The sequence below is a fragment of the Hermetia illucens genome, chromosome 2, assembly GCF_905115235.1.
Source record: "Hermetia illucens chromosome 2, iHerIll2.2.curated.20191125, whole genome shotgun sequence".
NCBI classification, from domain to species: Eukaryota; Metazoa; Arthropoda; class Insecta; order Diptera; family Stratiomyidae; genus Hermetia; species Hermetia illucens.
Window position 1 is genome coordinate 134,016,232 of NC_051850.1, and position 12,860 is coordinate 134,029,091.

The 12,860-nt window shown below is 41.3% G+C and overlaps 1 protein-coding gene across 2 annotated transcripts in view; it reads right to left on the reverse strand.

Moving 5' to 3' along the window:
- Positions 1–355: 355 nt before the first annotated feature.
- The window catches only part of LOC119649837 (multiple inositol polyphosphate phosphatase 1-like), a 34,351-nt gene continuing 21,846 nt past the window's right edge, over positions 356–12,860 (reverse strand). For both annotated transcript variants that reach the window (XM_038052181.1, XM_038052182.1), the window contains exons 7-10: positions 9,598–9,697; positions 9,322–9,529; positions 797–914; positions 356–662 (exon numbers count right to left, since the gene is read on the reverse strand). In XM_038052181.1, coding sequence (XP_037908109.1) covers positions 416–662; positions 797–914; positions 9,322–9,529; positions 9,598–9,697 — 673 coding nt within the window. In that variant the 3' untranslated portion in view covers positions 356–415. The remainder of the gene's footprint in view (positions 663–796; positions 915–9,321; positions 9,530–9,597; positions 9,698–12,860) is intronic.

A 12,860-nucleotide genomic window follows, 5' to 3' on the forward strand; every position in this document is an offset into this window, starting at 1 on the left:
TAAGAAATCCACAAGACCTTTCATACATGATGAACCGAGCTTCCAGCTTTCGACTTGTTTTAATCTTTCCTGTAAGTGTGCTGCACATCATCGACATCTTAGTTCTAAGTGAATTTCTATTAATTTAAGTCCTCAATTTAACTTTAAATTAAGTTAGCTGCTAAGGTTACTGCTAAATATGTGTGATAACTTGGGGAATATGAGATGGCCGGAAGACCATCCGACTTGACTTTCATAAGTGGACAAGATATTTTACGACACTTTGCCAACCGAACGGAACTGCAAATAACTCCTTATTACTCCTTATTATTATTCGCCCTTGGGACTGAATTCAAAACGAACCTATGTATTTTTTTAGTAAAATTTCATTTTATTTACATTTAGTAATAATTTTAAATTTCTTTGTTGGTTCAAATTAGATTAAATGACAAACACTATATAAAATTGAACTGATGAAAGCAATAATAGATATATTCAGGGCTCCTGGCGAACTGCTAGTTTTACAATATTGGTTGGAGCAATCTGCTTTCAAGTAATTGTCATACTTTGATAAAATATTTTTTTCTTCACACAGTCCTTCTACACATCCATCAAGTTCGAGTGGTTTTTGATTCAGGAAAAAGCGTAGCCTTGTTGTAGGTTCAGAACTGTTGGTGGAGCAACTAAAAAGAAAAACGAAAGGTGGTGATAGTACTAATGACTAGTGGTGGAGAAGTTGGGTTCCACTTTTTTTTATTAAACTTGGAAAAAAAGTGAAAGACTGTTTAAAAATCGGGGAAAATATTAGTTTGCTTACTTATATTTCACAACAGCCACGTTAGCCGCAAACGGCACCATGTAGCTACCGCGCCATTGTCGATCCTGCATACTGGCATAATTATCCGCTGTCAAAATTTGTTTGTCCTTAAAAGCTCCTGGAAGAACATGATATGATGTGCTTTTATTATTCATTATTTTATGATACAATACTTCTTTTCTAAACTTGGCTAGGATCGGATATTTCATGTAATGATAGATAAATGCAATATTGGTCCATTTATAACATTCAGTATTAGCACGGTTGAGTTTAACCATTCTAATGTACATTGGTCCCCATGATACTTTATACACTTCATATTTATATACATTGCATATATTTGATAAAGTATAGATACTTGATCTATTTTTCAGTGTAGGAAATATTTTCACGTCTTCCGGGTTTTTATTGTAAAACGCACCGGTTTATCCGATGTTGTAGTCTCCAGGTTTTCCTAGTGACTAATAACCAATTCAACAAAAATATTCATTCAGTTTTCATGTAAATACCGCACATACACTTAAATTTGAACATATATGGTTGCCATTCACCCTTTGGTGGGGTATAACACTTAAACCACATCTCCAAACCATCGTTTGCGGTTACCTGAAATATGCTTCAGCTCCCCCCACGATTTCCCCAGACGATCGTACTCCTCTACTGTTCTACGCCAAGTGCCCTCCGGGGCTCTTAATGTGTCGGGCAACATCCCGTTCGGTGCCACCGTCCGCAGACACCACGTCATTGCACCTATACTTGCCTCTCTTTCTAAATTCAGAGTCATTTGGCCAAAGTTGACGACCCAGTGAACAACCAGAAAAAGTAGATATCATCAGTGTACTCGATGTGTTTAAGGAAGGATGATCGATTGAATTCCTCTTCGTCTTCCGGACAAGGCAGCATGGAGAACGTCAGCGATAACAAGAAAAAACAATATCGGTGATAGGATGCAACCCTGGCGGACTCCGTCGCTTTGGATCTCAAAATCCTCCGAGATTTAACCTCGGTGCAGCACGTGACATTTTGCGCCATCACAGGTCGCTCTGGTAATTGCTATTAGTTTCTCCTGCGTAGAGCATTCCAGATACACTCCCTGTTCACGCTATCGAAAGCTTCCTCGAAATCAATGAAGAGCCGGTGTAGCGAAGATCTAAACTCTGCGCACTGTTCCAAAATGTTCAGTTGTTCATCATCGTGAGAAATCGACCATTGACGTCTTTCACAGGACCATCGAAAGATTTGCTATCACATGCAAGCTTTTTCGTGATGCTGTATACATTCCTGGAACCATTGCGATCTGCGGCATCTTCCTCTTCCCTGACCAGTGAAATAGCAAATTGTTTCTTGTCACGACGTACACTACGCTGAACTTCTCGGGATTTCGTTCGATATCCGAGTTCTAGCGCGTTACGCGCCATCACTCGTAACGGCCAATAGAGCCTTCAACCCCTTCCGTTTATTGATCCTCTTCCAGGATTCCGCAGTTAGCTAGATCTTCTGACACCCCTTCGGGCCGTGGCCGACGACCTATGTAGCACCCTAGAAAAGCGTATTTTTGATGGCGGCCCAATGCTCATCGATATTTTTAGGCGGATTGCTCAGTATATCTGCCGTCCGATCAGCGAGCTCTCCCACTGTCGAGCGACATCTGTTTTATCCAAGCGGTCGATGCTGAACTTAGGGTGTTGCAGCTCCACAATCCTGCGAGAAGTGGCGGACGCAACACGCAGCCTAACGTAAGCGACCATGGTGATCCCTTTCGAGGCTGATGTCGCGCCTCTCTTGTTATTTAACGACGACTCCTAAATCTACTGCTGGTCGCGAAGTGATTGTGCGGCGTCGGTCAGTTGATATCCAATTGGCCTTATGGCAGGCTCTGTGCTCGAACAATGTGCCACCAGTGACGAGGCGGTGGAAGTTGCAGAAATCCACGAACCTCCCACCATTACTGTTACGGTCTTCAAGATCGTGTTTCCCCATTACCTGCCCGAGCAAGTTGTTGTCAGATCCCATTTTGGCATTCGGATCATCCATCACGATCACAATGACACCTTTAGGAAGCTCCCCTTAACCCCATTTAATTGCTCATAGAGAGCATCCTTATCCACTACATTGAAAGTCTCCATGCGTAGCATTGTACAATTGTGATGCTCCTTAGCCTGTACCGAAACCTTGCAGTTAGCAGTCCGTCACAAACCGGCTCCCCGGTTATGAGAGTGCGCCTTTCGGTAGCCATCAAAAGCAACCCGACACCGGATTCGCGTCTGCTACGACTTGGATCTCCAAAGTGCAAAAGCACAATGCCAAAAGTGTCGCAAAATAGAGAGAAGTACTCTCCGAAGTCCCACTATCTTACTTCGCTCAGGTCTAGAATGTCTAGTTTATATTGCTGGAATTCCCGCTCAAGTTGGAGAAAACGAGCATCCTGAGGACCCTCGCTACCGTTATCGAGGATCGTGTGCACATTCCAGAAACCAATCATAGTGTGTTTTCGATAGCCAACGGTTGTTGCCGTAAGGTCAGCCCCTGATTGAGGCGTTGAAGACGTTTCGGCAGCAGTAGAGTTTCAAAATTTGCAGGTTGCAAATTACTTTCCCTTTTAGTTACCACTGATGACAAGCAGGAAACATGTTGAGTGTATTCTTAACTCCCATCTTTCTGGGTATTTGAACATAGTGGACTTTTTTGTTGAGGATGCTGGGAGTCATGAGTCCGCACCCACTTGGCGATGGACCGGACCACCTAAGAACCAACTTACTTCCTCTTTTGTAGTCCATGGACTCCTCTTTATTGGGTTAAACGCCCAAGTTTTCAAAAAGGGAACGAAAAAGTTGACTGACGGTTTCGTCCAGGGCAGACGCTGCCTCACCTCTGCCTAGGGCCTAGACGAAACCGTCAGTCAACTTTTTCGATCTCTAGTGGTAAGTCGGTGACAAGTACATACAGTGACCACCAGGCCATAATTTTTGAAATCATACAGCATCCAAGAATAAATTGATCTCGGAAGGCAGCTGAAAGATGGACAGTCAGCAAGAATATCGAAGAGACTTTCAAAGAAGTTTTGCTGCAGGGAGAGAGTGAACATTTTAAACGATTGTGTAAAGAATTTGACATAAACCTTTAGATAGCGCCTACAAGACAGTAATGTCAAAGTGAAAGGTAAACGTTCTCTACTAATTTCTGCCCTAACTTGCTTAGAAATAGTGACGAAGCTTTTCACGCAAAACATGAGGACCGCTAAGCTTCCTACTGTTGAAATAGACATCGCCGAAATTCCCATGGTAAGTGAGGAGGAGGTCCTCGAACTGCGAAGAAAATAGTCGAGAATGCGTCTGGCTTTGATTATGTCCCCAACATAGCTCTAATGGCAAAAGTTAAAAGAACGTCAAATATGTGGCCGAGGGATTTACAAAATGTCTTTAAAAAAGAGCATTTCCCACGCAATGGAATGGAAACTAATGCTCATTCCAAAGCCAAACAAACTTTTGGATGAAGGCGGATATGCCTTCTAAATAATACTTTTGTGCTGCAAATCAGACAAAGGACTGAAATTCTGGTCTATCGCAGAACAAGTATTTAGGCATAATGATCGCCTAGAGGCTAAACTGCAAATCTCTGCCGAGTGTGCAGCAACCAAGGCATATAACATCGGAGCACTGATCTCGAGAATGCTATCAAATATAGGTGGTCCAATGTGTTCAGATGTACTGGAAAATAAAGCAAATAGAAGGAAGATTGAAGTTACGTGTCGCTAAGTGCACTCCGAACATGTTGTGCTTACAGAATAATATTCGAGGAAGCAATCTACGTGATAGCAGGAATGATTTCGATCGATATACAAACGATGGAAGGACAACGTTTTTACGATCAAGCGTACCTCACCGGAGAATATTCACCCCATCAGCGGTAGTTCGCAAGAAGTGAAACTATCGTGGAATTACAGGCGAGGTGGGACTTGTCAGAAAAAGGCCGCTAGACGCACAGAATTATATGGGATATTCGAACATGGACCGAGCGACCACACAGCGAAGTAAGTTTCGACTAAATACAGCTTTTGAGCGGATACGGATATTATCGAGCATATCTATATCGATTTGGGAATATTGCAGAGAAAGGACAAGACGCTCGAAATTTGCTGTTCAGGGGGTTGCATTGGAAGTTAAAACCGGGGAGTACCTAAAAGCCGAAAACATCATGCATTATATATTGAAATCGAAGGCGATATGGACTAAAGTTGAAAAGGTGATAGCGACCCTCCATATGAAGGTTAGACAGGACGAAGTCAGTCGGGAGAAGAAACGAGGGAGGAACACGAACGTGGACACGAGTGCAGGATAAATTTTAATCCAAACCGTGACGTAATACCATATGAGAGTCCCGTGGGAAGAGTGAATGGAGATTAACTTTCTATAGAGAAGAAAAAGACAGACAAATAGACATTGAATCGGTTTTAATAAGGTTTTGTTTCACGCAAAACCTTAAAAATTGCTTATGGAAAAATATTTACTAACTATTAAACCCTGTTAGATTATTATTATTATTATTCTGTTATGGGAAAGTCGCACCGCGTCCTTGAAGAACTATTGTGTCCCTTTTACTGGTTATAGTGTACTTATTGATCATAGTATCTTAAGCAGGCCTGTAACCGTTAGGAACTATAGTATGTTCCCCACTTCCAGATGTTTCAGCTTTGCATCTGGTATTAAGTGTTCTCCCAGATGTCTCGACCTACTTTGCACAAGTGCGGACACTGTCCCAGGACGTGTATAGAGCTTTCGTCCTCCTCCTCACAAAACCTGCAGGCAGTCTCCGTAGATATCCCTGGCTTCCCTAGGTGATAGTTCAGCCGACAATGTCCAGTGAGAATTCCCACTATGATTCGGAGCTTCTTTTTGGTGAGGTTTAAGCAATCCTTTGTGCGCATGGGTTCGTATCCCCCAATAAGCACCCTGGTAGGCCCGCCCAATTTAGTTCCCTCAACCGTTTCTCTTCATTTATTAGATTCATAGCCATGAAACCGTTTCCGATTCCACAGAATGGTTCTGGCCCGTGTAAAGGCGTCCCTGCTCCCTTCTTGGCTAGTTCGTCCGCTGCCTCATTGCCTTCCAACCCAGCATGGCCTGGAACCCAAAGTATCCAGACCTTGTTGGCCGAGTCGAGTGTATTCAGTTTCTCAAGGCATTCCCATACCAGTTTAGAGTTCACCTGGTTGGACCTAAGTGCCTTGATCGCTGCTTGGCTATCGGTGAGAATAGCTATGTTCTGCCCCCTGTAGTTCCTTTGCAGAGTAAAGGAGGCACATTTGTCTATGGCGTATATTTCCGCCTGGAATATGCTAGTGTACCTGCCCATTGGCTCAAAGTACATTTTCCTTGGATCAATGACCCCGGCACCCGCTCCCTCTGCTGTGAGGGATCCGTCAGTGTACCAAGTAATCAGTTGCTGGTTTAAGCCGTATGTCAGGCCTGTTAGATGTAAACCTTACGAAAAAGAATCAATATCTCCCAAACAATTAATCGAAAGGACTAAACAACCGATATAATACCTACAAGCAGACAAAGGACACGCAGTAGCCATGATAAGGTCCAGTTAAGAAGGACGTAAGTCCTATGAAATAAGGAAAAGTCATCATAAAAAAAGTTGAAACGCTTCTCAACGAATGCAAGCAGATAGTCACACAAGCCTCTAAGCTGTAGACGCCAACTCCTATGCACGGAACCAAATTTTCTTCTGTTTTAGCCTGTGACGCGTTCTATAACGGAGTCGACTAGTCTAGATCGAGTACCCCAATTTTCCCAGTCACAAACCTGGCCCGGGTGGTGCCATCTAGCGTATCAAGCCATTCTCACCATTATGGCCATTCTCACTACAGTATGGCGGAGGAGTGAATCGCTCTAGAAACACAGAACAGTAGAGGAGGGGTGTATGCTTCTTATAATGACATGGAGAGAGTTGAGTTCGGGAAACCGATAGCGATTATTGTGTCCGTTTAGGGCGTAATGAGACTTTTTGAGGTTATACTAAATAATAGAAAGAGCCCCCATTATATTAGTTTTGAAATTATAATAAATACACTATAATTTCATTTTTAAGGTTTTGTGTAAAACAAAACCTTATTAAAATCGATTCAATGTCTGTCTGTCTGTCTTTTTTTTTTGTTTTTTTTGTTGAGGAGGTGGAAATCTTCAAAAAGACACTGGTCTGGACACACCAGCGTGTGGGATTCTTACCCACTAAAACCACCCCCGACTCCCTCCCTGCGCCGTGGAACCACCATAAGGTATTACATCACGGGGCGGAGTCAGCTCACTCTAGCTTTGTCACCTTTCTTCTATACGCGGCGCACGTGACCGCGCTTTTCTCCTTTCCTCTGCCTTTCGCAATTTATCTTGAATAGATGCGATCATGGAGTTGACCGCACCCCAATTCTCTTGATGTGCTAGCATTTTCGGTACCAGATTTTCTGTCTGTCTGTCCGTCTGTCTGTCTGTCAGTCTGTCTGTCTGTCTGTCCGTCACACGCATTTTTCTCGGAGACGGTTGCAGCGATTGACACCAAATTCGGTGGAAAGCTGGAAACTGTGAACGCTCACGCATACAGTGAATTACATCCTTTTACGACGAATTTAAGGGGGGGTCCCCATACATGCAAAAAGGGGGTGTACATTTTTTTTTCATCAAATATAGTCATGTGAGGTATCAAATTAAAGGTCTCGGTTAGTACTTTTCGAAGCTGGTCTTAGTTTTGACATTTCTTGGAAAGGTGGGGAGTGCGGGGGGTTGAAAGTGACCATTCCTTTACGGGGGCCATTCTCAGAAACTACCAAACCGAAAAATCTGAAAAAAATCAACAGGCTGCCACTATATGGTGCCTGGGCTCCGAAATACCTTCCACACTGATATCTGCACAAATAAAGTTAATAATAGTATATTACTATAATTTTTAGTAATTCGTTTCAAAACCCCCCTTAAGTTCATGCTAGGACCACGAAATCTCGCGGCAATATAGAGTATAACATAGAGCATGATCTTACCAAGTTTAGTGGAAATCGCACTATTATTATAATACGTCAAAGTTGTCGCTTCTTTGCAAATTCAAGACTATGAATGTCAATATCATCCGAAAGTGGATATTCTCACGTAATATATGCATATATTACGTGCTACGTACTAAGAAATACACAAAACCTTTCGTACCTGAAGCGTCCAGCTTCCGGTTTCCCGACTTGTTTATATTTGATGCTGGTTAAATTGTTTTCATTCGCTAATAATATTAAACTCAGAGCGTGAAGCGTGTGAAGGTGACCATTATCAACACAGGGCTTTCCATCAAATGATTTATTTAAATCGCTTTCTAGAAAATAGAGGGCAATGGAATTTTTAGCTATATGACGCGGAGCTGTCGTGCACTCGTCGCTCCTCACATCTTTTTCTTTTTCTTCAGCCTTCAGTTCACAAGCGGGGTCGGCTCGTGATGATCGGTTTCGTCATTTTATTGTATCAAATGCCTCATCAGGATGTAATCTGATCAATACTGGTTGTTGAATTCTCGTTAGCGTGAATTACGTGACCACACCATTGAAAACGCCCCTCTTGCAGTTTTTCCACGATCGGTGCAAACCCATATCGATCGCGGATATTCTCATTTCAGACGTAATCAAAAGGTGTCACGCCATCAGTGCAATGCAACATCTTCGTCCCCATTACCGCAAGACGCCGTTCATTGTCCTTTATAGTCGGCCAACACTTAGAACTATAGAGAGTGGCAGACGGACGACATTGCAGTAAATTTTAGATTTGGGACGTGCGCTGACACGTTGATCACAAAGAACACCAGTTGGGGAATGCCACTTCATCCAGGTTGCATTAATGCGTGAAACAAATTATTACGCAGTTCTCCATTGGCTGATAGCGTTGATTCGAGATATTAAAATCGCTGAGTTCTAGCAATGGCAGTAACCTGCCCTTCGAGATACTTAAATCGCTGAGTTCTGGCAATGGCAGTAACCTGCCCAGAACTGAACGATTTCAATATCTCGGGTCAATGCTATAAGCCAATGGAGAACTACGTTATGCTCCTCACATAGGGAAACACAAAACCTTTTATACCTGAAGCGTCAAGCTTCCGGTTTCCCGACTTGTTATTTAAGTACTTTTATTAGGTAGTTCTATCCATAAGTTATCACCATGTGCCGTTTTGGCGCATTTTACTCATATCCGTTTGGAACCAATTTTTGGAATTTTTACTTTTACTTTCATGGATTTGCTATTATTTATAGCAGATATGGGATTTTCCTGGGCTCTTTCCAAGGTGCACTACAGTAGAGTTTGCGAGTTTGATATTGGGTTCAGAGAGGAGCGATTTTTCTCTCCCTTGATTAAAAAAGTGTCTTATTTTACAAATAAGAGTGATAAATGATTGTGATCCAATTAAGGGAGCAATTGTTTCCCGAAATATCCAACTTGCGAAATAATATTCGTAAGTAGACTAATAAGAAATAGGATTTATGGTAATGTGAAACTTACCTAACGCGACGAAAAACAAATGCATTAAAGTGGAATGTGAGAAATAAGCGGTAACAACGGGCTTATCTTCACTTTGCAACTTTTTCAGCATATCTTGCATCAGCGCACACGGCACATTTGGATTTAATTTGCCGACATAACCTGCTTTGTATTGATGCTTCATGTCCTCGTAAAATTCTAGAATTTTAGTTTCTTCGAGGGTAAATGCCTGAAAGATAGATTTAATACGAATTGAACAAAATGGAAACCGATAACATTGTGTTATTTTCAACTAACCGTGCACCAGGCACTAGGTTTGTCGAGATACCAAGCCTGTTCAAATCTACACATATCATACATGAGTGAAACATTGTGGTATGTCAGTGAGGTGTTGTAGCTGAAAACAAAAGAGGAGAGTTTACTATCATTAAAAAACAAGCAAGTTAAGTAAAGTAAATGCTAGGAAATAAAGTAAACGTCAGGACTGGTATGTTTACCAGGAGCTTTGAATTTGGCAGATGCTTTTTCTTTGACTTTTCCATACTTTTTCATTGTAACGAGAGCAGTAAATGTTCCTCCTACCCATATAGTTTCTGTAGGAAAGAGCGAGATTGCATGAGGAAGCTTTAATCTTTGGGGTGCTATCTCGTTCGCACTGTCTCGCTCAGACGATCTTGTTCTCATGGTTTTCGGGTTTGTGTATTCGCTTCTTGAAAGTTTTTTTTATAGAACAAAACCTTATTAAAATCGATTCCATGTTTGTCTGTCTGTCTGTTACACCCGATTTACTTGAAAATGGCTGAACCAATTGTCACGAAATTTGGTGAGAAGATGTAGTCTGTGAATGCCTTTACCTTTTATTGGGGGTTCCTATACATGCGGAAGGTGGGTGCGGCGGGGATCAAGCGCTATTTCTAATATTGGGTGAAGCCTAGGTTAGTGAGAGGTCAAAATATGTGCCCCGAAAAGTGAAACAGGTCTCTTTCTCACCACTTATCTAACGGAAAAATTTGAAAAAAATCACAATGGTGCATCCATACGAGATCCAGGCCTCGAAATACATCCAATTCCCATACCTGCTCAAATAAACTTAATCATAGCATACAATTTAGAAGTTTATCTGAAAACCCTCCTAAGTTTCATCCTAGAAGTATAATATTTGGTGTTAAAATATAAGACATAACTTTGGGATTGGAATTTGGATGAAATCCAACTACTATTAACCGAGTTATAGAAGGTCAAAGTTCTGCAATCCACGCCAAGGGAGCCCCACGACACGACACTTTTTGTTAACGCCCACTGGGAACAACACGAAATGACAGAATATTGTCTAGTGTACTTGTAAAGTAAACATATTGAAAACTCCTCCGGCTACTTCAGACAACAGACAGACAAATCTCTGCCCATGTTTGAGATTTTAGAGTGACAAATATTTGCGTCAAACAAATGTCTATTTCAGACAAAATCTTTTTTTGCAGCAGACCAATATCTGGGTCTGTCTCACATATTGGACAGACTTTTGTGAAACAAGTGTCTGAGACTGCTTCAGACAAATGTCTCTTTCAGACAAAACCTGTTCTTGTTCGTCACACACACTAGTCAGACCAATAGCTAGGTGGTTGCAAAACTGTCGTGTCGCGTCTTATCGGTCCCAGTACGCGCCCTCTTTAATGGGTATATGACGTCATCATCATATAAAGTGAATTTATATGAACGGTGAGGTGCATGGGGACATTTTGATTTCCTTCTTTTTGCTTTTTTGAGTTATTATCATATCACTATGAATACCTTGAGACAGACATGTGTATGTATATGTATGTGCTAATTAAGTTTGCGGGTAGTGAACAATAGGATAGACATGTGTACGTTAGTACCGGTGGAATTTGTATGCTTTTGAGCACGGGGTAAAGTGCAAATCCGAGATCAATTTAGATGGGCAACGTTTGTTTATTTAGGATGAGCATAATATTTATTTATATGTACATATTGTTACGTTTTTCCTTTGCATAATGACACCATTGCCGCCAATTGTTACGTTCTTCGCTTTACGTACTCGTCACTAGTTACGTTACTTGTTTTACGTAGACTCATATCACTGGATTGCGTAGCACTAGACCAAAACCCTTTCTATAATTTTAATATAAGCGATTACGATTTTACATTAACTTATACAACCCTACTGCACAATTAATTATAGAACAATTCCTTCAACTGGTACAATTCGAGGCGTACGACACGATCTGTTCTAACTCTAGAACTAGGCTGACTTCGTGGGCGGATTTCCGGCGCTTTTAAACCCCGTGGAACATTCCAGAAAGGCACGCAAAACACTTTACTAGAAAACTACTCTGCACCTTTAACAAAATCTCCTTATCGGCATTAAAGTCATCTGTTTATAATTTTCCTTACTTAATATTCGCGCTACTGTTATATAATTTTGGTGTCTTGGCTAATTGTCATAACTACGATTTACATTGACGTCACACATAATTTTCCAAAGTGATTTTCGTCACAATATGTACATATATCTGGAGTTTAGCAATTAGTGAAGGAATATTTTGCATTTTTAGATATGTATGAATGGAAAACCGTGTTTAGAGAGTGTTTCGCATAAGATGAACACAAAACCTTTATATCCGAAGTGCACAACTTCCAGTATCTCAACTTGTTTTAGGTTGAGCTGAAGGTACTCATTCATAATAAGGGGCTAACTTTAGATGATAACAGGAGGATCCCTCTTCTAATCTTAGATGACGATAATTGAGGAAGTTTATCTTTAACGAGAAAACTGCGCAGTCTCTGTCTTTAAGGATGTCATCAGATTCGTAAAAGTCTGCAAGCGTTGCAAGTAGGATGGTATAATGGGCCATATCCAGGAGGGCTAAGTGCTTGGAGTTGCAGGAACCGCAATTTTTTTATTTAATCTAACCTAATTGTTTGCTGCTGTGAGCTTATCACTAGTAGTGATAGTGAAACTGAAGCACAATCTGACTGTGTGGATGCCCTATACTCCACCAAGAAGTGAACAGGAAACAGTAATAGTTAAAATCAAGGGTGTTAAAAGTCGCATAACTATATATTATATTTATAATGCTCAAATTAACAGTCTTGCCCTTCTCATCGAAATTCACATCTCGAAAATTATAATGGCTGATGACAAAGATGCGCTGTCTTGTTGTAATTTTGATATTGGCTTGGTGTTGACCAAGTTCTTTGTTTGTAATAGTATCAGGCCAGCGTCCTCCGCTGAGATAACGCAGACAGCAAACGTAAAAAATTTGCAAGTTACTAGCTACCCAATTTCTTTGCCTTTTAGTCACCTTTTACGACAAACAGGGAAAACTTTGAGAGTATTCTTGAGCTCTAATTCGCATTATTCATTTCCCTCATGATAAGCTGATAAGTTTTACATCTTCCGTTACTAAACGGTGTGTATTGTTCCTCATCTTTCTCAATAATCGTAACCTAGACCGCTCGTTCGTCTTTGAAACTTGACGCGTCTGATATGTCAAGAGCAGGTAGCACCGATGGTAGAGTTCATCAGAAAGAAATGGAACCAG